The following is a 26,497-nucleotide window of genomic DNA, read 5'->3' on the forward strand; positions in this document are numbered from 1 at the left end:
TTCCTTCCTTCCTCGCAGCCTGCAGGTTCCACTGTGTACCAGAAGTTCACCATTACCTTTTTATTTATCCATGAGCAAATACTGGACATATTTGGGTTTATATTTAACTAAGTAATATTTGTTTCCATGCACAGCATTTCCCACAGCTTTCTGCATGGCTGTTTGGGCTTCATGTGGTGCATTTGTTTATTCATTGCTGCTTCATGCTCTGTATGTAAATATTTACCGGTGCACCAAACAGCTAGGAGCAAATTCAAACAGCTTTACTAAGTCGTGGAAAGGGTTCCCCTCTTTCTTACACTCAAAGGAACTCCTAGGAGTTGCACTTTACTGCGCATATCATACATTTTTCTCGACCCACAATGCTTTTTCCTAATCTTCACATATGACTGTTGAGCAGTGTAGATATTTGTATTTGCTCATAGATAAAATATATTCAAGATTTTATTCATATATGACTTTACAGCTTTAAAGAAGTTTTATTACATTTGATCAAATAAGTTGAGCGCGGCACTGGCCAGATGGTCGGCGTGCTTTGCAGAGCATTTTATGGTCCTTAATGACACAGTTTTTGATGTACGCCCCCATAACTTTACTGTTTTGATTTGCCTTCATTTGGATACCAAACACACAGTAGTAGTGCAGTTACTGTGGCTGCCAAACATTGAAACGGCCGCCTCAGCAACACTAAATTCAGGTTTTAAAAGATCAACAGCATCATTTTAGATCAAGGACCAACAATCGTGCCAATCAGGAAGGAGTGTAGTCTTCTCAAAAATACACAACAGTTCAAAATGATAAGTAAAATATGTTTAGAATATTTTCTTAAATAAATATATATATAAAAAACCAATTAGGTGTTTCCACTCCAGAACTTGCTTTACTAAACTCAGCTGATTAGAGTGCCGGGATGTTATTGAATGGTGAACAAAAAGAAGAGTTGGGAAAATGATTTGATCAAGAACATTATCATATACTTTAATTAGTGCCGGGTCTCTAAATTTTTTAATCGACTTAAATGCTGCCTCTGTAATTAATTTATTCTAATTACATTTTTTTCCCCCAAAAATTATATATTGACAAAGAAGAAAAAAAAATATGCTAAATTATTAAATAGACAGTTGTATGAGTTCAACAATAAAGATATTAATTGTTTTTTTGTATTTAATCTCTTATTTAGATTATTCAGCCATCAGACTGATATAAAGTTATATCCATTCAGCTTTCAGGAACCCCTGATTACTCATGTAACGTCTTTAAAGAAAAAAACTTCTTTAGGAACGTAGACTGTAGACGTGGACATTGGCTTTAGGGACGTCTGTGCTGCTGCTACATGTTTAGCATTGAGATGCTATCTTAGGCTTGGATAGCTTCGCTAGGCTAACTTATGTTAGCACAACTTGAACACAACAACAGTCTTTTCCAGTGTCCCATGAGATCATTAAAAAAAATAAAAAATTCATCCTCAGTGGGCCGAGAAAAGTGACGTTTTTATTTACTGTGCATCAGATTTACAGATGTACCAGAAACACGCAAATACAAAGGTTCAAAACAACTCTTGTATTAAAAAAAGAAAAAAAAAAAAACAGTGGTCACTTAATCAAAAATCTGTATAATTAATCAAAATTAATGCGTTAGTCCAGTCCCAAATTTTTATTGAATAAAAGTAAAATTTCACAAATTGGAATATTTAAATTAGCAGGTCAGAAATCAAATATATTGGTTGGCAGCACCATTGCCTTGCAGCAAGAGAGATGCTGGTTTGAATCTCAACCTAGTTTCCGTATGGAGTTTGCATGTTCTTCCTAGTAACATGACTACTAGGTTAACTGAGTTCTCTAAATTGTCCTTATAGCCAATATTTTGAATAAATGTTTTTTAAAAACCCTTAACAGTCTGGTTAATTCAACTCCCTCACCTCAGGAAAAACTGTCACCTGTCACAGGATAAAACCTGAAGTCCAACGGTCCGATTGTGCTGCAATATAGATTTGAATACCTGGCTCGTTTCCTTGGCGATATCTTTGCATCTGCCTGTCATTTGTTGTACCTGAAGTACAGGATCATTAACTCATCCATATCAGCTGTTTTGGTTTGAATGTTCACTTATATGATCTTCATTTTTTAAAAATGACCAAAAATGGCATATTTCTTCTAAATCACCTGTAAAGTTACAGCACAGGTGCTCCTAACTAAATTTGGATGTAACTAAATAGCTTATTTATTAAATTCAGTAATTCAGTCTTAAAAGTGTAAGATTGTAGTTGGTTTATTATGTAGATTGGGTATTTTAATTATATTTTTCTGTCAATTTTGATCAATAAACATTTTTATGTTACTAATCATTGGAGCTGACCCGACATCTTCTACCCTCTTTGCTAAAAGAAATTTCTGTATCAAAGCATATTTACGGAAAGTTTAGTGGAAGAAAAAAAGTGCATGAGCAGCGGTGCCAGCCACAGCAGTATTTATAAGATGAGTTTCAGTTTTTTAATTGAATCAGTAAACTAAATGAACGTTTTGGTGATTTATGTCATCAAAGTTTGCAATCTTGGGATATTACTCCACTACACCCTCCTCTGTAACATGACTGAGGAGAAGTGATGCTTAATTGTGAGACAGATGCAAGGTACCATAGGGAATTTGGTGGGCTAAAGCAGAGGAAAGAGCCATTTAGATAATTAGTTTAGAATGCAGAGCCTCATGCATCACATTCTTCCTCCCAGGAGAGACAGACACAGTTTGTGTTTGTCCTCAGTGTTCAGATTGTTTAGTTCTTTGTTGTTTTGGGGGCATTGTGAAAAATGAAACAATTCTGTTGTTTTGTTAGGATCCCAAGTTACGGGAGAAGCTGTCCTATGAAAAAGAGGGGTTGGAGTCAAAGCTGCTGACCATCGTCTATGGAGTGGACATGGTGAACGTCTCATTCATCTGTTTGTTGGGCTTGGATGAGAAAACCACACAGGTAATCCTGGAGCTCCGCCTCCCTCCGACACACGTCAGCTAGTCGTTAGCATTGTCTGCCTTGCAACAGCGATGCGGTCGAGTCACACGCCGTCCTCATGTGTGTTTGTTTCCAGATTTGGACAGATGAGCTCTTCGACCTGGCGACCAACATACTGTCCAGGAATTCATCGAGGAACAGGCACCTTCAAAAAGCGTAAGACACGTTCACAGTTTAGGGAACCGAAGCTGCTGAAGGGCGTCAACAGGAAACAAAATGAGAATGGAAAAGAGTTTACATGTCCAGGATAATTCAATCCAGACATATGGGCTGAAAAATGGGAGAACTCTGTGAATGAGTGGAATCTGAACAGGAAGTGTGAAGGACCCAGTTTGTAGATATTTCCAACGGTGCTCTGTTTGTTTTCAGGTACACTAAACTAAAGCTTCATGGGAATTTGGATGGGAGGATTCCTATGAAGCAGTGAGTAAAAGCCTTTTCTGCTCCCTCTGTAACACACCCACCTCTACGTTGCCTATTCATGTTCTCGCTTTGCTCTTTGTCTTGAAAACATGGAAGTTGCCAAATGTTTTCTCTTTATTTATAATCTACAGTGCTGTGGGAAGTGTTTGCTCCCTTATAGATTATTTATTTATTTATTTTACCTACTCTATGAAGAAAACTCGGCCAAAAATCCTCCACAGTGAGTTAGAAGACTCACCAGTCCAGGGAAGCATTACTTATGAGGCTGTAAAAGCGCAGTTACTTTTTCACAGCGGGTCAGGTTGGTTTGGGAAGATTTTTTTTCCCTTAACATATGAATTCATCTTTTGAAAATTGCTTTTTTAGGATTTATAACTTGTTATCTATAAGACGGCACACACTTTTTTTACCCCAGCGTTAACTTTTAGCTCCAACTTGAACCAAGCCAAATGTTTTTTTGCTTTTCAGCTTTCTGAAGTTGTTTTCTGATAAGAAGAGGGTGGAGACTGCAATGGAGCAGTGTAACCTAAACAACAACAAGGTAATCAATACATGCAATCTCTTGTGATTAACCAAAAGATATTCATTCAAACAGCAACGCTTTCATACAAGGAAATGGAAAAAGATTTATCACTTGATCCATCAACTTAATGAAGAATATCTGAATTATTGATTTTTATTATTTCTTACATTTAATAACTCCCTCTTTCTTTAACTTGCAGCATCATAAGATAAAACTTCCCTCCAGTTTTAAAAGAGAGCACTGAGATAAATTCACTGTCATTCAAATAAATGTTCTGTTCCAGGCCTGCCTCTGGTTTAGATGCTGGTTTTGAGCTTCCTATCATTTGAATTTAGGGAAACTTTACCTTTGAGATGTCTGAATGTTACAAACTTTTAAATAGAGCAGATCTAAATTACTTGCTAAAGGGTAAGAAAGCAGCCTGCTAAGTTGGAAGCTCACTTGAGCTTGAAGCTTTTTTGTGCTTTTTGGGCCATTTTTATAAAATCTTATAGAAACAGCTTAAAAATCTAGAAATCTGTCTGGAAAAGTAATATATTTGAAAATTATTCCTTATATTAAAGTGTTTTTTTAATAACAGCTAATAGCTACAATCTGCACATATCCCCTCTAAAAACAATTATAGTTGCTTATTTTAGTTTTTAAAATACCAAATATACCTGATATGCAGAAACATGCATGGTGGGAACAGACACTAACATCTACAGTCATCTTTTTTCTGCTCTGCAGCCAGTAGCGTGTTAAGCAGCAGTGCGTCCAGGTTGAGTATTTGAGAAAAACTCTAGGAAAAAAAACACAAATAATTTGTATTTAAATTTGACTCAAAAATCCACAGATGTCCACAGTGTGTAGATGGACATAGAGAAGCTAGTTGAGCCTCCTTGTGTTTTATGAAGCCTAACTTCTAACAATTTGATTGACTGTGACTAGTTGCAGAACAGGGCAGCAGTGGGAAACTTGGGTTCATACAAGCACTGCTGCATCTGGCTACTGCCAATTAACTCACAGCTGATTGAGCTGCTGATGTTAAACAAGTCTGGTTCTTGTTCATCAGCCCTCGCAGGTCCAACACGATGAACTGGCAGCACTGGCTCTTCCAAGGTTTCAGAGGAAACTGAACGATTTAGCAGTTTCCCCTTTCACTCCAACGTGACTCGTCTAGTTTTTTTTTCTCTCTCAAGAAATTAATTTCACTGGCAGTTCTTCTTGCTTTGACCACCAGAACATCACTCCCAGAAATTAGATTGCCAAACAACCATTATTCAATATTTTATTTATTTTTTATTGGAGACCTGCAATAAAAGTTTACTCTATGTAAATTTTAAACATGCAGTTGAATGACAATGAAGTCTATGTCAATACAGAGGCTTATGAAGAAATAAATATATCTGCAGTTGTGCTGTAGATGCTTCAGAGTTGTTTGTTGTTTCATCCATCTCCTGACTGATTCTTCTGTAGGATGAGTTTCTTCTGATCTCATCCTATAAGTGTCCTGGTCTGGAGACTGTGACTGTAGCTGAAGGATGTGTATAAGGTTGTTGAGGTTGTTTATGTTTACTGCTGTTTACTGGCAGTGCTTTTACATTTCTACCAGTAACGGCTCGGGGTCACCTGTGTCTTCCTCTGTTACTGTCTGGGGTGAAAGCTGAAAAATGTTTGGGAACTGCTCCTCCACCTTGGTTCCACTCCTTACAGCATCGCAGTTTTACAGATTTTGAGGTGAAGCCAGGTCTCTTACGTGTTGAATATTCGCTGTAGTCTGTACTGAAACTCTTTTTTAAAGTCACAAGACTTGTTCTTCTTGATGAAGTCTGGAAACATGGCTGACAGAGCTCTGTGTGCTTGTCTCTTTGCTCTGGTGCCACCTGTTGGTGAAAAGTGTTGTGGAGCCATGGTCGTCACTAACTTTAAACACATTGCTACAAATTGCCACATCTCTCTCAAACAGCTCCTTTGAAGGAATAAAACCTGTTTAGTGAACACAAGTTATATAATACAAATTGAAAGAAAAATAATTTTGGGAAATTGAGGTAATTTGTGATAACATATATATATATAATAAACCTGATACGTTATCATTATGTTTAGAAACAAACAGCTGGAACCAGATAGTTTTTGTCTCTTCCTATTTTAAGTGACTTGGGGTTAACAAAGTTATCTGTATTTGATAAATAACCAGATAATGTTGTTTATAATCTTCCAATCCTCCGTCTTGATCTCTCTGCAGTCTGAAAGTATAAAGACCGATGATTTGACGTGGGAGGTTTTTCTAAAGTTCCTCGACAACTTGTGTATCCGACCCGAACTGCAGAGCATCTTTGAGGAATGGTATTTGTACCTTTAGCTTTTCCTCTTTTTAACCTAATCGCCCAGATTTTTGGGGTCACTCCTCGGTGATACGGTTCTGTCTCTCGTTCAGTGGTGCTCGGAGGAAACCATTCATCTCTCTCGACCAGTTCCTGGATTTCCTCAACGACAAGCAGCGGGACTCCAGGCTGAACGAGGTGCTGTACCCCCCCCTGAAACGAGACCAGGTCCGACAGGTCATGGAGAAGTTTGAGAGCAACCTCAGCCAGCTGGAGAGAGGTTAGCAGTTCAGATTTATTTTCTTGATCTGGCTAAATAGTGTTATGAAGCAACAATAGCCATGTAAAGAATAGTTCAGGGGACGTAGTATTCTTCCTTGAACATGTTAGGATGGGTTTATGACAGGGTGTCCAAATTCTGGCCCAAATCTATGGCCTTTGGAGTGATTTTATTTCATGCCACCCAGCTGCAATTGAAGAATGACACAAATTTGACCCGTCACAGGTGCAGATGCAAACTTTTTATTTTTAATCAGGTAAATTTTCTTACAATACAAAATGTGAAGTACAACACAAACTTTTGCCTTTTTCTAACCAAGCTTTTATAAAGACCAGAAATCAGATCATTATTCTTCAGGCTTTGTTTTACTTCTGTGTTTGAAATTTGCTTTGTTTAATTGTAAATGTTTCGAATAATAAAAACCACACCTGGTCTGTCTGTCTGTCTTTCTGTTGCAGACCAGCTCAGTCTGCAGGGTTTCAGTCGATTCCTCAACAGCGAGGAAAACAATAGCTTACCTCTAGAAAAGCTTGACCTCTTTGATGACATGACCCATCCGCTGGCTCACTACTTTATAAACTCCTCTCACAACACATACCTCACAGGTAAAACGCTCTCCAGAAGAATCTACATCTTTACCTTCGGTGGTTTATTTAACTGAAAAGATTCAAGGTGCTTATTTAAAGCTGCAAAGCTTTAATTAAATCCCCGGTGGCTCAGTTTGAACATGCAGCTGTGTGTCTCTCTGCCTACCGCCAGTGGGTCAGCTGACAGGCGCGTCATCGGTGGAGATGTACAGGCAGGTGCTGCTCACCGGCTGCCGCTGCATTGAGCTGGACTGCTGGAAGGGCAAACCACCAGACGAGGAGCCCTACATCACCCACGGGTTCACCATGACCACTGAGATCCCATTCAAGGTGACGCACCGGTCTTATCAGCCACTAATCCAGCTCTTTCAACACTTATTCAAATTCAGCTAAAATTCAAAAATGCTTTATTTATCCCAAGTGGAAATTAAATGTTGTTGTAACTCTTAACATCCTTCAAAGAGTCGTTGTCGATGGCGATGCTGTGGGCAGGAAGGGTCTCCTGTAGCAGTCAGTCTTGCAGCATACCTGCAAAGGCCTCTGAATGAAGACTGTTTCTGCATGACAGTCTCACAGCTCTATGAGCAGGAAAGGCAATATTCCCCAGCATATGTAAATTTGTCAGTTTTAAAGAAGACATATGCTTTTAAATCATTCAGTGTGGCATGTAAATCATCTACGAATGGTCTATATAAAGTACAGCTGCAATGCTTTGGTTTGAATTCCTGGTTATTGTAGCTCTATAGACTTCTACAATATGAGTGAAGCAAACATAGTGAAGCAGTTAGCTCACGGGAGCATCAAGAACGTCACTGAATGCATTCGGGTCATGTGTTCCTCAAGACAAAAACGGTAAAAACCAATTCAGGCAGAAGCAGAAATGTGGCAATAAGAAAAGTATTTATTTATTTTTCAGATGTATTTTATGATCTGAGACGTTCACATTTTAAATGTCCTCTTCCTGTCGTGGCCTGCAGGATGTGATTGAAGCAATAGCAGAGACTGCTTTCAAGGCTTCCCCCTATCCTGTCATCCTGTCTTTTGAAAACCACGTTGACTCGTAAGTCTAGTTAAAACTTTGTCACAGGCTGCCTGCATGTGGCTCTTCTGTGAACTGTATGCTAGTTTATTTTAGCCACTAAACTTGGCCACTGATGCTTGAAGGCATGTGGGGCTCCAGTTTCTAATAAGTTTCTGTTATTTCAGACCTAAGCAGCAGGCCAAGATGGCAGAGTACTGCAGGACGATTTTTGGAGACGCCCTGCTCATTGATCCGCTGGATAAATATCCGGTAAACTCAAATCTGTGTTCTCTGTGCTGTCCAACCTCAATCATCTGATAGATCCCTTGTGATACTCGTATCTGCTTAATCTGACCCACGACCCCACAGCGGGGCAATAAAGGGGAGGGCAGATGGGGGAAACTTTCCTTAGAAATTGGGGGAATTAACAGTAAATTGGGGGGTAATTTTAGCAAATTGTATCATACACAAACATGAATATGTTTAATCATAGCCAGAAATCCATGCAAAGTAACACAAGTGAGAATATTACATTTTAACTGTTAATATGTGAATGTGGGGATCATTCGGTTAATGTTCAAATGTTTCCCCATTAATTTTATGAGTTAAACCAGAATTGACAAGCCTGTTCTTAAGCAAAATAAAGTACTTCTTTAATTTCTGTGTTGCAAAATTTAACAAAAACATTCATGTTTCGACAATTCTTATAGCTTTAGCTTCAGTTTTAAACACCGAGTTTGGCTCTGAGTCTGAAGTTTGTGTCTTATATCTGATGAAATTAAAAGATACCTAGTTATTTATTATTATTATTATTATTGTTAATCTAGTGTCAATCCTGTTTCATTTTGGCTCAAACATTACCATTTATCATCTGTATGGGTTTTAGCTGGAACAAGACACCCCTCTTCCCTCACCACAAGACCTGCTGGGAAAGATCCTGATCAAAAACAAGAAGAAGCCTCACCTTGAGAAGACAACCGTACGGCGCAAAGACCCCGTCCCGACCCAGCCGTCGCCCTCTCGGGGTACGGATGCAGACAGTCACACGGGTGAACCATAAAATGTCATTGCTAAAGTAACTGTATCCAAGAAGAATAATAAAAAGTTGTGTGGAGGGAAAAAGTGCAACAAAACGGATGAACAAGCAATAGGACCTAACTGGGTTAGATTTTGAGTGTCGGATACCACAGTTTGGTGCCCAGCCTACATAAACTACAAATGGCTCCTTAGAGACAAAGAGTTAATAAACTCTTGGTGATTTAAAACTTTTGGCAAACATACTTAAGCTGACACATGGCGGCTGGTTTTGCAGATTCGCCCCTCACAGACACAGAGGGACAGAAGATCCTGTCCAACGGCGACCAAAAGCAGGCTGAGAAGGCGGCCAAAGACCCCGGGCAACGTAAGTCGCTCGGTATTGTCAAACAGAGTTGAATGGATTTGACCAGCACACATACAGATGTTTTTTTCTGGATATATTTATCCTGTTCTGGCAGGAGGGGAAGGAGAGAGTGAGGAGGAAGAGGAGAATGAGATGCTGCCAGAGGGGAAAAAGGTCGCCAGTGAAGAGGTATCACAAATGGCTAATTGGCCCTTTGATGGTCTCTTTGGGTGGCTTGCTGATGGATTCCTGCGATCTTCTCCCCTCAGGGTACAGCCCTAAACGAAGTGTCTGCTACTGAGGAGATGTCCAATCTCGTCAACTACATCCAACCTGTTAAATTCAAGGGCTTTGACAATGCATTGAGTGAGTGTGTGTCTGCTGATGATGAGAAGGCTGGAGACGGCGGCAAAAGGATATCTTTCAGCGCTTTTGTGTTATCATCAAAATTTTCTTTCATGTTCCTTTACCACTTCCTAATATTTATCCTAACCACCTTCTGTTTCATCAGGGAGGAGAAGGCACTACGAGATGTCTTCATTTGTGGAAACCAAAGCCATAGAAATCCTGAAAACCTTCCCCTTTGAGTGTCTTGCGTATCCTTAAAAGCTTGAAGCAGAGCTTGTGTGCTAATCTCTCTGCCAGTATTTCTCAAATTCCAGAAAATGGATATTCAGGTTCCAAATCCGTATTCCTCCCAGCAGAGACAGAATCCATACTGTTAAGTTGTTGGTTGGTGTTGGTTTTGGGATATGTATTTTAGGATCTCTGGACAAACAAAAGTCTGGTCCCTTATTTGCAGACTCTACATTTTCACTTATATTATATAAACAATTGACATCATAAGTGGTACTGCTGATATACCAACCAACTGATCCACCTTCTTTGTTCAAACATCGGCCTGGACACAATCAGGAACTGAACTTTGAGTCTTGCAGCTTCCAGCATGTAATAAATTGAATCTGCAGATGTTCCGCCTCCCTGTATCTGTTCAGCATGTTGATCCTTGACAGGACTCTTCCAGGTATAATAAGAAGCAGCTGAGCCGGATCTACCCCAAAGGAACGAGGGTTGACAGCTCCAACTACATGCCTCAGCTCTTCTGGAACATCGGATGCCAGATGGTGGCACTGAACTTTCAGACTCTTGGTAACCACTGTTAATTCAGCCTTGATTCTTTGGATTTGTGTTTGTTGCTCTCTAAAGCTGACGTGTAAAGCGCCTTTGACATTCACTGGCAGCTCTGGTAAAAATCTGTAAAACACTCTGACGTAGATTCCCTTACTCACCCGTCAAAGCAATAGGTAATATGTTTAAAACAACTAGAGGTGTGATGATCAAGAGGCCCCGAATGTCATGATGACTCCTAACATAATCTTAGGAAATATTCCTGTCGTGTTTGGGGAGTTCAGAGCGATCCAGTCTGCTCAGAAGGCGCAGAATAACTGGTGGCGTGATGGGGAATTTGCTGGTCTAAAACCTGAGATATTCAACATGTTCTGTTGTCTTGGCCCATATCGCAGCGTGTGGTGTCCCCTGAAAACAAGCGAGTAACGCAACCAGTTGAATGTGATGTTTGGCCAATCAGAAAGCGCGATGGAGGGGCATCCAAAATACACGGAAGACAACTGCCATCTTAAAAATAGTCCATAAACTCTCACTGTTGCTACTTCCCAGTCGGCCATGTTTGTTTATTCTAAACTCACATTTGGTCTAGGGAGGTTTGGTGAGATTTCCTGAATGTTGTTGAGTTTAATCTGTTCATGTTTGGTGTGTTGTTTTCACCCTGTGGCTGAACACAACACACTGTACAAAAAAACTTGTTATACCTGAAACTTTATTGTCAGGTTTTGAAAATCGGCCCGATCATTTTAAAATCTTACCATGTGAACAAGTCTTGACGATAGCTTTTCTGTTTTTCAACAAGAGAAAAAAGCCATTCTTAAAGTGTAATTTTTATTCTACTGAACTAAATTTCTCAGTGTGATGTCTGTTTGTTTCAATAAAATAATTAGGAAACACTCCTATGTCAGCCTTCACAGAAATCTTTGGTAACACTTTATTTGAAGGGGGTTGAATAAGACTGTCATGACACTGTCATAAACATGACATAACATCTGTCATGCACATAAATAAGCCTTCATGAATATTTATGACTTGTCATAAAGTGTCATTTGGTAAATTATGACACTTTTAATACAAAGTTGACATTATTTAAAATGTCTTTGTTATGACAACTTGACATTAACCAAGAAATCATTACTGTTCAAACTTTACCTTTAATAACATAAAGATACCTAATTTTTAAAGTGCAATCAGTAATACTTTTATAACAAATTTATATCAGTAATGATTTATTGGTTAAAGACATTTTGAATAATGTCAACTTCGTATTAAAAGTGTCATAATTTACCAAATGACGCTTTATGACAACAGTCATAAATATTCATGAAGGCTTATTCATGTGCATGACAGGTGTTATGTTTATGACAGTGTCATGTCAGTCTTATTCACCCCCCTTCAAATAAAGTGTTACCAAATCTTCTCCCTTCTGTAAATTTTGTAAAATGTTTTCTGTTCTCTCTCAGACCTCCCCATGCAGCTGAACATGGGCGTATTTGAGTATAATGGCCACAGCGGCTACCTGCTGAAGCCAGAGATCATGACCAGGGGGGACAAACAGTTTGACCCCTATACGGAAGAAATCGTGGATGGGATTGTTGCCAATACGGTGACAGTTCGGGTACGAACCAAGCTGTCTGTGTTTTTTATTGTCTGAGTAAAACAGCCTGTGTCATCGTGCTATAACTGTGTTGCTGCCCCTCCATCAGATAATCTCAGGTCAGTTCCTGACAGATAAAAAGGTCGGTGTGTATGTGGAGGTCAACCTGTTTGGACTTCCACGAGATACAAAGAGGAGGTTCAAAACCAGGACTTCCAATGGGAACTCCATGGACCCCGTGTGGGAAGATGGGGACTTCGTCTTCTACAAGGTTGCTCACAAAGCAAACTTTTTCCCATATTTCGTCTTCTGTCGTACATCCTTTTTTAAAACTGGTGTGTTGGTTTCAATACATTCCAGGTGATTCTCCCCTCACTGGCCTCTCTGAGGATATCTGCATATGAGGAAAACGGCAGGTTCATTGGACACCGAATTCTCCCAGTGTCTTCCCTCAAACGTGGTGAGCTTTCTGATATTTATGTAATCTGAAAGCAAAGTACTACTACTAAATTACAATGTATGTCTGCAGGAATGTTTTATCTATCATTAATAGGTGCCCCTTTGTCTTTTTTCTTAGGCTACCGCTACATCAACCTGAGGACCGAGTTTAACCAGCCGCTATTAATGGCCTCTCTGCTGGTTTACATTGAAGCTAAGGACTTTGTCCCTAATCAACACTTGGGTAAATTTGCCAAATTAATTTCGCTACTAAGGAAAACCACCTGCCATTTAAAATTATCATCCTTCAGTTGGAACTTAAATGATATGATGATCTTTAAATCAACAAGAAGTATCGGGGCAAGTTACTGCCGCAGTCCAGTGGGAATCAACGGCTGCTAGGAATCTCCTGTGTTTTTCATTCTTTTTTTATTTTCCTTTTATAAAGGATTTTTAGTTTATTTCTTTGACAAATTAGCAACTGTTCACAGAAGTTAATCTCCATTTTTAGCTAGCAACATTTTTATGTAGCTAGTGTCTCTTTATTCTATTTATTGAAATAAATGAGTTTAAATAAATGCTTTGATATATTTGAAATCCATTTTTCTAGCAAAGAAACAATCTTGCAGTTGCCACCAATGTTGTACTTGGTTGGCATTGATTAGCAGCTCGCCTGCCTGTCATGTTGTTAGCATATTCGTTGTTTTATTTAACGTCCTTATTAACAAAACACTTAACGTTTACATTTTATACCGCACAGTTTTAAAAAAAAAAAATGTTTTAACTTTTCAAACTGTTATTTATGGCTTTCTAATTAACAGTTAAACGCCATAATCTCATAAAGTTATGCTAATCTGCCTCTGGTGTTTCTTCGTTTTTCTGTACCCAGAGTATATCGAAGCTCTGACCAACCCCATTAAGCACATCAGTCAGTTGGAGGCAAGAGAAAAGATGCTCACTTATCTCATGGAGGATGTAAGACAAAAATACACTTTAATTTGTGTATGAGTTAGTGAGCATGTCTTTGGTGTTCTTCATCTATCGTCCATTGTAATCTGTTTTAATATATGAAATGTTTACTTTTTGAAAACAGTCAGAAGACAAGATGACTGAGACGGAGGACATTCCAGATTCACTCCTTCCCCCTGAGCCGGCTCTTCCCAGCAGTCCTTTAGAAGAGACTCCTGAGTGGGTACCTGCACCAGGTAGGCACATCCACAAATTCACTGTTTGAGTGTCGGCACTGGAGTGACAGTTTATGTAAAAGCTTATAGATACTCCTGTGCCAACTAGAAACTGCTTAAACCAGACCTGCAGGTCAGCAGGGTTTTTTAGTGTTACATTAGCCACCAGATGCAACACTGGTTCAGTCGAGAGAACTGCAGAGAAGAGCTGTAATGTGTACTAAGCTGATGTTCGTAAATGTGCAAGAATCATGAAGGCCAAGGAACACATCGTCACACAGATCAAAGAGAAAATTGTGAAGACATTTGAAGAAGAGTTGGGTTATAAACCAACATCTCAACCTCTGAACAGATCTCCAGCCTAAGCAACACTAAAGATGCAGTTTAACAGGAGACAGGGTGTAAGGACATTAACCCTACACCAGCCTAAAGCTGGAGCGTTAGCATGACTCTATCACATAAGATTTACAAACAAAAGACTTTTATGTTTGTTGTTCTCTTGAGACAAAATGTGGAAACGTTAAAGGGATACTTCTTAAGGCATCGTACTGTTCAGAAGCTCCAATTCAGACATTTTAATGACAATCGGTGAATGTATTTTATTGTGGATCTGCAGTAAATTTAGCTGAATTTGCATTCAAACCAACCTCTCCTGTTGTTGAACAACTCTGGGAATGATTAATTTGTCCATCATCTGTTGCACATGAGCTGTGAGTGTTTTCTCTGCCTCCTGTTGTAGTGCAAAGTCCTACGGAGGAGGATTTCGTAGTATCCATAGTCACAGGTAAGATTATAACGCATTTATTTCCACCCTGAAACGAATGAAGTTGTCTTGTTTGACAAACAGCCATCAGGGTTGAAATAAGCTGGACTTAAAATGATGTTTATATTTCAGATATCCCAAGTATGTCTCTGGAGGATCTGAGGCAGCAAAAGAATCTCACCAAGCTGAAAAAGAAACAACTTAAAGACTTCAGTGAGCTGCGAAAGAAAAACCAAAAGAAGGTAAATGCAAAATAGAAAAAGCTTAAAAAGAACATCCAGTCATTTTTTTGGTAATAAGTTAATGTTTTTTGGTGTCTGGAAGATGAGACGTTTCAGAAATCTCCCAATTGTTGAGTCACAATTGAAGGGCATCACACTGTTGCATAGCAACCCAAGAAGAGCTCCAGCATGTTTGGTCAACTGTATGCGATGTACAATGGCTGCTGGAAAAGACAAGCGTTTTGTTATTGACTTCCATCCAGAAACCAGTTGCTGCATTCTTTTTGATTGTGCAGGAGGCTCCACTTCTGCTTCTCAACGATGTACGGATATATAATTCCACATCCGTTTGCAGCCATGAAACGGAGCAAATATTTGCTCCCCAAATATTTGCTTATTAGGGGAGCAAATAAGCTGCTCCCCAAACGTTGAGTTGGGGAGCAGCTTATTTGGATTCAAAGTGACAAGAGGCCCCAAAACAGCTCATTCTGAAAGAAGCTCAAAACAGGCAGAACTGACCAAACTAAAATTTCATCATCTAGGAATGATTTTGTACAAAAAAAAATGTCATAAACATGTGTTGTATAGTTCATAGATCTATCCTAACTTGTTCAAGAAAGCAAGTTAGCATACAAATACTTTCTTGTGCCAAACTGTATTTGGTTTTTCATTGTGTTCCCCCCCCTCCAACCCTAGATTCAGTCTGAAAGTCAAAAGAAGCGCGCCACCATTGAGAAAAACTTCAAGCGTAGCATCAAGAAAGGGTGAGTAAAGCCTGAAGGATGGAAGAGGGATGAAACGGATGAAAGAAGACAGCGATGTGAAGATGAAAGTAAAAGGTGAACGAAAGGTGCTGAACAAGTGTTCCCCTCTGCTCCAGTGATTCCCAGGACAAGATTGGAGACCTGGAGAAGCAGAAGGCCCAGCTCTGGGAGTATAACATGCAGGAGCTGCTGGAACTGCGGCAGAGCCTCTATGTGCAGGAAAAACAGATGCAACTGCAGCACCAGGCAGAGGTAACAACACTTCAACACAAAGCTGAAAGCACCAGTTGCTCTAAGAAACTGAGATGCTTTAACGGTCGTTCTCTGGACCGCAGGGACATTTCGTAACTGACCTCGCTGACCTCCAGCCCAGTAAGAGAAGCAAACAGGTGGATCTGGAGTGATTTATAAGACAGTAACTGAAGAGTTAATTCATTACAGTCATGCTGTATTGGTAAAAAGTATCGACTTCCTACTAGTTCTACTGCTTTGGCCAAAGGTGTATAAAATCCAGGTCTTAGCTCCGTGTTTTTGTGAAAGTGCAGAACGCCAGAATCACCAAGTTTCTGCAGAGTCTGATGACCATCATGAGATGCTAGCAGCTCAAGTTCTCGGCAGCAGAGACAATATTTCACAAGCTTTTGACGCTCCGCTTTAAATCTCTGTCAGGCCGTTTGGTAAAAAAGCCGGGCAGACAGACGTTGGAGTAGGGGATATGATCCTTGTTCATGATAATCATTGGAAGAGATGGTTTGAACTTCCTCCTTCTCTCTCTGCTCTCCCGATTATGTGCACTAGCAATACTTGTTTAATAAAAAATTATCTTTTTCTTATTCAAATTTTCAGACATTTCAGAAATAAACTCTCTAGATTCTACACAGGACAGTTTGGTCCGAAATGCTTCGCCTGTCAGCCTCTTACTGAAAAACCTGCTGCTGTTTCTTCTCAGGAGCACGAGAAGCTAAAATTGATGGTGACTGAATATCAAGAACTTCACACCAAGAAGCTCACAGACACTTGCACCAAGTAAGAGCAACAGCCAACGCTACAGTTTTCCAGGATTCATTTTGCTCCTGGTTGGACTTTCTCCATATTCTTAACTCAAAGCTACGTCTCTTAAATCAGGTTGATTTGGTTTCTTTTTATATGTATACAGTTAATCTGTGACTGTGTCTGCAGGGAGAAGAAGGAAATCCAAAAGATCCTGGAAAAGAAGCGAATACAGAACCTTGTAGAAGCAAAGAAGAAAGATTCTGACTTGTACAAAAACATTTAATTTCCATTTACCTGTTTTATCAATCTGAGATAAAATGCTTAGTTTATTTTTTAGATCCAGGTCTCCGTTGTCTTTCACTGCTCTCTTTGACCTTCATTATGTTTTATCCTTGTTCTTATTTTTGTCTCTCTAGGAAATTATCTGATTTCAACAAGAAACACATAAACGATTGTGTGGAGATTTTTCGCAAGGTAATCCAACTCATGTGCATCACTAAAGCTCCTAGCAAGTTTAAAATGACTTAATTTACAGCCCAGTTTTCTGTTCTGGGCTTCATCTGGGGCCAATTTGTCTGGACCAGCAACTTCAGTGACTTTGATGAGCTTTTCTTTGTCATTTTATGCTGTTTTTCTTCCTGGTTTTACCTAAAATCTCCACTTGCTCCTCACCAGCTTGAGAAGTTGCAAAGCATGAGAAAAGAGAAGTTCTTACTGAAGCATCTGGAAATGACGCAGCAGATGGAAAGTCTGCTTACACAGGTGAGTGTAGGCAAAACTAATCATTACAAGAAAGAGAAATACTTTAATCTAGACAAGGTTTCCTCTGGTCCTACTGTGCTGCATGTATGGCTGCTACACGTCTGATTTAAATGAACTGGCATACTAAAACATGGTATCTGAGGTGTGCCAGAGCTGTTCATTTAAAGCACTTTAAACCGCCTTGTTTCTGAAATGTCATATACAAATAAACCTGAATTTGACTTAAAATGTCCCTTCAAGCTAATGCTACATGTGGTTGAAAGAAGTCAAAGCACTAATGTCCAATTTTCTTGTTAGTTCACGCAAAATCAGAGTATCACAGCAGCAGCTAATTATTGTTGAGAACGTAGTTACTGATTTATTTAATGGTAATGTATTTTTATATCGCTTGTCTAAGCACTCAAAGTTGATTTACATAAGCACAACAATGTGAAATCAAACAAAGCAACAAAACAGAAAACCACAAAAAGTCAGATTTAAACATTAGAAAACATTTTGCTGATGTTACATATGCTCTTATTTTGTCTTTTATTCTGTGAAAACGGAAATCACATTCTTAGTGGTGGTTTCCTTGATCACAGCGCACTGACTGATATTTATATTCAGATTTTTCTTCATAGATACAACTCAGACTAAGATCTTGATAAGTACACAATTCTTTGTATAATCTGCTACATATATAAAAAAATAACAATAGTCAGCATAAACAATCATAAACTTAACGTGCATTACTAATAAAAACGAATTAATGCACCATGGATATATATATATATATATNTATATATATATAAAACCCTGCTAATCTAAAATAAAGGGGAAAAATAACCGTTAAACTTCCCTATCTCTTCAACAGACATGCTAAATGTGGCTAACGATTAGCCTAACAGCAGGTAACGGTCACCTCACCTCTAGCTTACAGAAGGAAACTCCTAGCCATCTAACTGCCCCATATGCCCAGGAGCCACCTGTGAAAAACAGAAATCACTTTCTTAGTAGCGGCTTCGTAGCGATGTTGTGACTCTCTGATGTTGACATCCGCATCTGACGTCAGTAGAGCTGACGCGAGTAAGACTTCGGCGTGAGTCTCTCTGCTGCGCGCGTGCCAGTACTGCCATCTTTTGGCGTTAATTGGTATTACACCGGAAATGACTTCACAATCATTTCCATAACGGTTAAACGGAGTAGTGACTCTCATTCACTACGCCTAGTAGTGAATGAGAGTCAGCTCCACACAGCACAAATAATTAAAACACAGATAAGAAAATAAAAATGGCTTAGGGGGTGACTTCAAATAGCTCAATAATCCTGGGTACCACAAATGTTGGGTACACAAAGAAAAGATGCAAAGATATAAAGTGGTGCTTAAAAATGACTTTTATTATCTCAGAAACTTTATGCTTACAATCAATCAATCAAATTTTATTTGTATAGCACATTTCACCAGCAAGGCATTTCAAAGTGCTTTACATAATTAAAATAAAAACAGCATGTAATAAACAGTGAGAAATAGAAATAGATTTAAAAAAAACAACAACATTAAAACCCGCACCCCTTTTAGGACTTTAGTTAAATGTCATTTAACTGGGACTCTAACATGTTTTCCGGGGGGCTTTACATCATTAAAACGTAAACAGTGAGAAAGAGAAATAAAAAGCTGTAGAACTTTAGTTGAGACGCCGTCAACTGGGACTCCAACCCTTCGGACTTTAGTCAAAATGCCGTTTGACAAGGACTCCAACCTTTCGGACTTTAGTCAAAACGCCATTTGACAAGGACTCTAACCTCTAGATAAAGCTCTTTTAAAATTCACTTACGTTTCTGTTGTTATCGTGTACATAATTAAAACGTAAACAGTGAGAAAGAGAAATAAAAAGAAATTAATAAATAGATAAAAAGAAAAGATAAAAACATTAAAAACATCGAAGACATCAAAATCCGCACTCTAACCCTAATTTAGCCATAAGCAGCTCTAAACAGGTGGGTTTTAAGTTGAGATTTAAAGGCACCCAGTGTTTCAGCTGTTTTACAGTTTTCTGGAACCCCCTGTGTTTGTCTTTGTGCTCCTGAGCAGCTTGAGTCGCAGCTGAATGAAAAACTGGAGGAGGAGTACCGTCAGCTGCCGAGAGAGATCAGTCAGTACCTTCCTTCGGACCTACAAAACAAAGGCGCCTGTATGGGTTCCCCGTTATCTGGCCTATCCAATCACAGCAGCCCCACCTCCAGCACGCCCTCCAACTGCTCCACGCCCTGGTTCCCGAGATCGTTCGACAAGAGCATGGACAATAATCTGGGTTCGCTGCACGACTCCATGTCCTCCTCCACAACTCCTGCCCTGTCGGAGTCAGAACTTTCTTTCAACTAGACTTTTACATTTTACAGAGAGAGAGAAAACAAGACAGGGGTCTAAAGTGATCGCGTGTGGGGTAGAAATGATTATGGATTATCTACTAATTGTATTCTTTTTTTTAAAAGAAATCACTGTTTTGTCTTTGTCTACGGAGCTGTATTTTTTATTTTTGCTGTTTTTGACAAATTTGTAATTGAAATCTTCATTAGCGTCATAATCAGACCTTTCTTTGTTACACATTTAAAACAGTGTTCTTGTCTCTTTTAATTGTTGTATTCCTCCGTCTTGCAGCCAGTCAGATTTGCTGCTTCATGGCGACCCAGGGAAGCTGAAACTTTGTGTTTCAAGCATCTTTAACTTCTTTTTTATACACATGTATATTCTGGAAAGCTTTAAATCTTGTTGAACAAAGCAACATCTGACATTTTACTGGTTCAGATATGATCACCCTGGATAGATTTTAGACCCAAACATGTAAAAATATTCAAGCTAAAATTAAGGGATTTTTTTTGTAGAGGTTTTAAATCTGAAATTTTGAACGGTAATAGCGGAAGCTGACCACTAGATGGTGATAGAGCCCTACCCTCTTCCTTCCTGTGGAAATATTCTGCATTCCACGACCATCTTCACCACAAGCTGCAGCCTAATTGATCAGCGTTCAGTTTTTGCTCTTTAACTCTTAGATGTAAGTCTTTCTGTTTCAGTTTTTGTCTTCCCTCTGAATGGAAATGGGTTTAATTTGAATGTTTTTTATCTCCTGTGTGTGCCATGGCAGCCTGGTGGAGGACGTTACCTAAATTAGCAGGACTACTGTGGAATAAGCTGCACTATGACATCTTAATGTAACTGAGACTCTGTTTCCATCCTGAGGATGTTGTTGTTGTTTTAAGGCTGATTTAACTCCAATTCCATAACCTCGATGCTTCAAAGCAGACACAAGAAATGTTTTATGTAGATTTTATTTCTCCTAAATGTTTCCTTAATTAACTGTGGTGCACAGAGTTAATGGTACGTTGGGTCTGCTTCTACCAAAGTTTCCAGTTTTTCTCTGTTATTTTTTGTGTTTCCTCTTTGTCCACTCTGACTGGTGAAATGATGGTACTATGTATAGATAATCTGTGTATATGTGTAGCTGTACATGAGTTTTACTACTGACTACTAATGCTGGTGGGTGATGGAGGTTAAAATGGGGTGAGGGAAGAACCAAAACGAGTCTAATTTTATTTTTTTGGTTTTATTTTTGTAATATTTAGGGAATCCTGTTTGCTTTTTATGAGCACTGGCTGCCTTTGTTTCTTCATGACCCCTATAATTACATATCTGATTGAGCTGATTGTTGGCATGGATTCTTTGGAGGAATGGGTTTACATGGACCCTGCGGGACGGGTTCATTCAGCGGTTCTGACATCCACACAGCTGCTAAACCTCCAGGTGTTTGAGGCTTAAAACACTGAGACCGTTATAAATTAATCTCACTGGAATCCTGACCAAATCAACGGAAAATCAAATGAATCGGTTATCTAAAAACAATAGTTTGTTTTAATTTAATTATAAAATTACGCCATTATAACTTTTTCAGACGACCACATGTATTTTTTTTTATATTTTCCATTGCCTTTTTCATCCAGTGAAGTCTTTCTTTCGTTGATTTGGATGCTGGATTGGACTTGATGTAAAGACGAAGATACTAATCAATCTTCTCCACCTTGAAGGTTTTGAGTCAGGACTTACCAGTACTTGGATCTGCTCAATTTCCTTCACTTTGACTAAAATAAGTCCTGTTTGAAGTGATGTAACCCCACAGCATGCTGCAGCCACCACCCTGCTTCATTGTAATTGGTGACATAAATTGTTTCTTTGCAAAACAAACATTTTAGAGCTGTTTATAATTGGATAAACCTGGAGAAGAAAATGGATCTGTTTCTCAAAGCTTTTGTACAAAAATAAGGAAGATTACATGAGTTCATGTGAAATTACTGCAGCTCCTCTAACAGATTTGTTCAATTTTTAGTTGATTTATACAAGATGAAGGTGGGAAACATTATTGTCTCAATGTTTTCAAGTCCTAAACACTGGAATTGTAACAATAATTCAACAAGGAGCTACTGTTTACGTTCAGGTTGTTTTTTTCTGTACAATTCTAGTTTGCTCCTTTTTTTTTTTTTAACCTGTCATAGCAGCGTTCACCTGCAGGGGTCAGTGTTTCCTTTGAATGAAACCTCTTGAGCTTTACAGATGAACAGATGATTGTCAAAGCGCTCTGCTCTGGACTCATGTGACTGTCATCAGTCTAAACCAAAAATCTCAACGCATTCCTCTCAGTCCGCTCGGAAATGGAGTGCAGTTTAAAGTCATCTTTCTGTTCTTTGGTTCGAACAGGATTATCAGGTACTCGCTCGTTTCGCTGTGGTTAAAAAGCACTTTTGGATGTTTGTGAAACATGTTCCCATGATGCAGGTTTCATTGCAGCCACTTTGCAGTTACACCTGCTCCTTGTGCAAAGCATCTGTATCCTCCTGAATACATTTTAAGGAACTGGGGTGGTTTGTTTTCTATTTGCACTTGGGTTTTATTTGGTACCGTTTTGTGTCAGAATGCAAAGAAAGGTCATCGATTCACATGCACGTTAGTTTTGAACCATTTCTTACTTCACTTTAGGAATCTACGGAGGTGCATGTATTAGTAAATGTCATTGCTGGGGATTTTTGCGCTATAACAGCTGCAGTTATGATATAATTCTGATCAGTGGTGATTCCCACCAATTAAGATTCAAGCCAGCATCTCAAACATACGCCACCAATTCTGATTCAAAGGTTTACTAAGAAACACCCTAATGAAACAACCATCAGGTACATATCTCAAATAATCCAACCTGGTAATCTGCATTTTTTACTCTAACTGTCTTTACGATTGAGTTTAGGTTTGTTTAAAGATTGTATTGCATAAAAGTGCAAAAAATAACTGCACCTTTAATAGACCAACAGGACACTACATTGTGAGGTTGGAGAGAAAATGTTCTACATCAGCGGTGTCAAACTCATTTTAATTTTGGGCCAAATCCAAGATCATGAATGCACTTAAAGGGCCGGTTGTCCCAGAATGTATTAATAAAACCTGTTCACAAACTGTTAATATATGAATGAATTCTTAAAATTAAATAATGTTGAACATCTTTTCAGTCCCTCCAGGATTTTGTGATTCTTTTTGTGATATTTTTCCAATAAAAATCAAAGTGTTTGTGGTACTAATTTGGAAATATTTGCGATATTTGCGCTCATTTATGTCGGTATATGTGACTTCTTATTACTCGCCGTATAGGTTGTGGACTATAATCTGTCATCAATTAAAACTGAACATCTGTTTAGTACAAGTAAGAAAGTTTTTGCTATAAAATACCAACCAATGTATAAGTGCAAAAAAAGTGGGAATTTGGTGATTTTGCATGGATTTCCACAATAATTCTCAAGAAACTGGAGAGACTGATTGATATAATTTGGCAGTAAACAGAAAAACTGCAATGATTTGACTGAAAACATAATATTTAAGCACAATTAGTGTTTAATCTAGAATCTAGAAGGCCACATAAAAAGCCACGGCGGGCCGGATCTGGCCCACGGACCTCCAGTTTGACACTTGTTCTGTATCAATGATTTCTTTGTGATTTAATGTAAAACTGCATTGACTGCTGTTCTGTGTCAATAAGGTTGTAGAATGAAATTAACCCTTTGCATGGATTTGCGCAGGTTTGTCACAAATAGTGCCGCCTGGGCATTATATCGGTAACATCAACAGTATCGATGTTACCGTCGTCAAAATCACATCTTTATGAGTCGGACATTTTCCTCTCGTGACATCATCATTCCAACATGTTTGTGTGATTTTCATAATGGTTACTCTCGCTGATCTCAGAGTGTCACTTGTTTTGATTTTTCAGCTGGTACAGTCAAGTCAGAGCACTTTTACTAGTTTGCTTCAAAGTTATTGATTATTGATCCTGGAGGTGAAAATTTGCGAATCTTCTAAACTTCACTGAAAGCCAGGCAGTTTCTTATTTTCAGACAGGATGGAAATTTACCTAAACTGTAGAAAAATGACTGCAGTAACACCTGGCGGTATCTGTGCCGTGGTGTTTTATGGCACAATTATTAGACTGGATTAGTATTGAGAACAATATTTATTCATTAAGATTTTTTAATACAGTTAACTTTGCTTAAAATTACATTTGGATTTAAATTAAAGGTGCCACATAAGTCATGTGAATGGTGGAAGTGGAGTTGATGCTAAAATACTAAGAGCACTCAAGCTGCGTTCACACTGCAGCCCAAAGTGACCCATTTCCGATTTTATGCGACCTGCATCTGATCTTTTCAATGACAAACTGGAAGAAAAACAACAATGATGACGGACAATAACGAGGATTAAGTTGCTAATATGCTGCTCCGGTCGGACAACAACTTCAAAAGTGTAAGCTACACTCAACAATTGGCATCCATGTTTACTTCTGCAAACACTGAGCGCTTCTTCTTTATGGCAGTTGGCTCTCTACGTGTGACATTACTGCGCATGCGGGACACTTTCGGGTCGTTTGCAGTTCACTGGAAATCACATAATCAAAAATAAAAAATCTGATTTGACAAATCGGAATTGGGTCACTTAAGGCTGCAGTGTAACTGGTGCTACTTCCTTCTGAAAGATTTGTTTGTTATTTAACCTGTTCGTTGGTTTTAAATTAATTTTGATTGATATAAAATGTGCCATAGTGTGTATCACACTTTTATGTGGCACTAAAAGTTGCTACATTACAGCCATAAGTGGCTGAAGTGCTAAACTACTTTTTCTGGTCGAGCTAGTTGGCAACAGGCTACAGCTAACAAGCACAAGGACAACAGTCTGGTCCTCATTATGGGTACAAGTTTATATTGCCAAATCTAGTTAGAAACTGGATATTAGTCAAATTACACTTTAGTATCAATGGTAGTAAGCAACACATGAGCCTATTCAATCATATAAGCTTGTACTGCTTGAGCTAGTTAGCAATCTAGTGCTAATTAGCAATTTCACTACAATCTAGCCTTAAGTGAAAGTCTGTGGTGCTGCTGCCAATTAGCAATTGTCCAGTGCTAATTTATGTTATCAGTACAACCAGCATTAATCATAAAGGCACATTTGTAGAGGACTACAAATCAACTAACTATTAAGAACTTTGTGATGTTTCCACACCCTGCGTTAACTACAAACAGGCTAGTGCTAACTAGCACTAGCACTAATTAACAGATAACTAATCCTAATTAAATCTGTCTCTACAATCTGGTGTCAGTCAGGATGATATGGACAAGATGAAAAATAAAACTGCCAAAAATGCTAAGTCAATTTTTTTTAGCTTATTTAATGTTTGTATTGCAATGAGTATGGTACCATTAACTGTTATGTTTATCAGATTTTGTTCAGAAGTGATTTTCTAATTTATGATGCGGTCATTTGTTGGTGTCCAGAATCAGGCTCTAAAATAAACAGAACCGTTTCCCCTTGTGGCTATAGTCGCTGTTTTTGCTCTGTTTAGTCTGCAGTACGGCCCGTGTGGCCCAGTCCATGTTCTGTTGCTGTTCGTTTTCCTTTTCCATCACTATAAACCAGCTGGATCATTTTTAAGCCACGAACTTTAACTTCCTCTCTCTTATTTACGTTGTAAACTACCATTTAGAACATCATACTTACAGGATTGCTGCAGCAGATATTACGGCACCAAGCAGAAGTCTTTCCTCTTATTAGACATTTGGTGGCAGGTCTCCCTCGGGCCGACCCTCAGGCCTCTGGCTGACATCTTTCCCCCTCTGTTCTTCCTCTCTCTGCCTCTCTGTCACATTTTTCGCCTCCAGTTCCACCCAGTAATGAGCCCATATTTTACTCCTGCACTGGTTAAATTAATTAAGAGTAGAGTGTGTTCGCTTCATGTCATGCAAAATACATGAGACGAGATGTGGGTTCAGTTTTTCTGTAGTGTAAATGACTGTCAGATATAAAGGGAATACTATACGTCGATCCGGATGTAATGTTTTATTGTTCCTTTCTAATTAATGTAAAGTATATGAATGAACATTTAGTAATAAACTTGTAACTTTATGCAAATCATTTGCTATTTTCAGTTTTTCTTTGTTTATGGTAGTTGAAAAGGGCTTAGAAATGCATATTTTCCTGTCACTTTCCTTCTATTATTTAAACACAAGTAAATAGCATACTATCAATTTTAATTAAAGAGCGCCTCTTCAGTCGCTCTTTTAGCCTATTTACACAATATATGTAAGTATTTATGCATTCAGGGGAAAATCTGACTTTATGCCTGATGGAGCAAAATGTATTAAATTATGAAAGACCAGCGCAGTTTGTGAAACACAAATTGTGTAAAAATGAATTCAGCTTGCTTAAAGCTGTTGTTAATTTTAAATGACAAAGGAACGTGATGAACAAGGAAAGTGGAAGAGTTTTAAAGAAGATACAGTTACTGCCAACATTAAAACTCTGCAAGAACAGGAAGTGTTTCTCGTTTTGTTGACTGTGTTTAATTTAAACTGCGTTGTAGAAACTTCTAGTCGCTCTTTATACTCAGTTACATAAATACTGATGAAGCTCCCAAAAAGTAAAATCATTTTGATAGAATTACAGTAAATAAACTAATAACGCTTAGGCGTTCTGTCAGGCCGCCATCTTCATTAAAACTTTACATCAGTTTTTGGAATATTTAATTATATCTAGATATTTTTTTGCATTTGTGAAAACAGCCA

At 38.6% G+C, this 26,497-nt stretch overlaps 1 protein-coding gene across 2 annotated transcripts in view; it reads left to right on the forward strand.

The window, feature by feature from the left end:
* The window catches only part of plcb3 (phospholipase C, beta 3 (phosphatidylinositol-specific)), a 62,490-nt gene extending 40,234 nt beyond the window's left edge, over window positions 1-22,256 (forward strand). For both annotated transcript variants that reach the window (XM_016662427.1, XM_007575242.2), the window contains 31 exons: window positions 2,830-2,964; window positions 3,080-3,159; window positions 3,373-3,426; window positions 3,895-3,967; window positions 6,177-6,277; window positions 6,369-6,535; window positions 6,994-7,140; window positions 7,295-7,452; window positions 8,100-8,182; window positions 8,329-8,413; window positions 9,030-9,168; window positions 9,456-9,545; window positions 9,640-9,713; window positions 9,794-9,890; window positions 10,036-10,120; window positions 10,549-10,673; window positions 12,113-12,267; window positions 12,356-12,517; window positions 12,607-12,706; window positions 12,824-12,928; window positions 13,574-13,659; window positions 13,778-13,889; window positions 14,608-14,652; window positions 14,764-14,873; window positions 15,549-15,616; window positions 15,733-15,868; window positions 16,566-16,642; window positions 16,796-16,876; window positions 17,026-17,083; window positions 17,285-17,371; window positions 19,443-22,256. In XM_016662427.1, coding sequence (XP_016517913.1) covers window positions 2,830-2,964; window positions 3,080-3,159; window positions 3,373-3,426; window positions 3,895-3,967; window positions 6,177-6,277; window positions 6,369-6,535; window positions 6,994-7,140; window positions 7,295-7,452; window positions 8,100-8,182; window positions 8,329-8,413; window positions 9,030-9,168; window positions 9,456-9,545; window positions 9,640-9,713; window positions 9,794-9,890; window positions 10,036-10,120; window positions 10,549-10,673; window positions 12,113-12,267; window positions 12,356-12,517; window positions 12,607-12,706; window positions 12,824-12,928; window positions 13,574-13,659; window positions 13,778-13,889; window positions 14,608-14,652; window positions 14,764-14,873; window positions 15,549-15,616; window positions 15,733-15,868; window positions 16,566-16,642; window positions 16,796-16,876; window positions 17,026-17,083; window positions 17,285-17,371; window positions 19,443-19,733 — 3,366 coding nt within the window. In that variant the 3' untranslated portion in view covers window positions 19,734-22,256. The remainder of the gene's footprint in view (window positions 1-2,829; window positions 2,965-3,079; window positions 3,160-3,372; window positions 3,427-3,894; window positions 3,968-6,176; window positions 6,278-6,368; window positions 6,536-6,993; window positions 7,141-7,294; window positions 7,453-8,099; window positions 8,183-8,328; window positions 8,414-9,029; window positions 9,169-9,455; window positions 9,546-9,639; window positions 9,714-9,793; window positions 9,891-10,035; window positions 10,121-10,548; window positions 10,674-12,112; window positions 12,268-12,355; window positions 12,518-12,606; window positions 12,707-12,823; window positions 12,929-13,573; window positions 13,660-13,777; window positions 13,890-14,607; window positions 14,653-14,763; window positions 14,874-15,548; window positions 15,617-15,732; window positions 15,869-16,565; window positions 16,643-16,795; window positions 16,877-17,025; window positions 17,084-17,284; window positions 17,372-19,442) is intronic.
* The last annotated feature ends 4,241 nt before the right edge of the window (window positions 22,257-26,497 follow it).

The sequence above is a fragment of the Poecilia formosa genome, unplaced genomic scaffold, assembly GCF_000485575.1.
Source record: "Poecilia formosa unplaced genomic scaffold, Poecilia_formosa-5.1.2 Scaffold373, whole genome shotgun sequence".
Lineage (NCBI taxonomy): Eukaryota > Metazoa > Chordata > Actinopteri > Cyprinodontiformes > Poeciliidae > Poecilia > Poecilia formosa.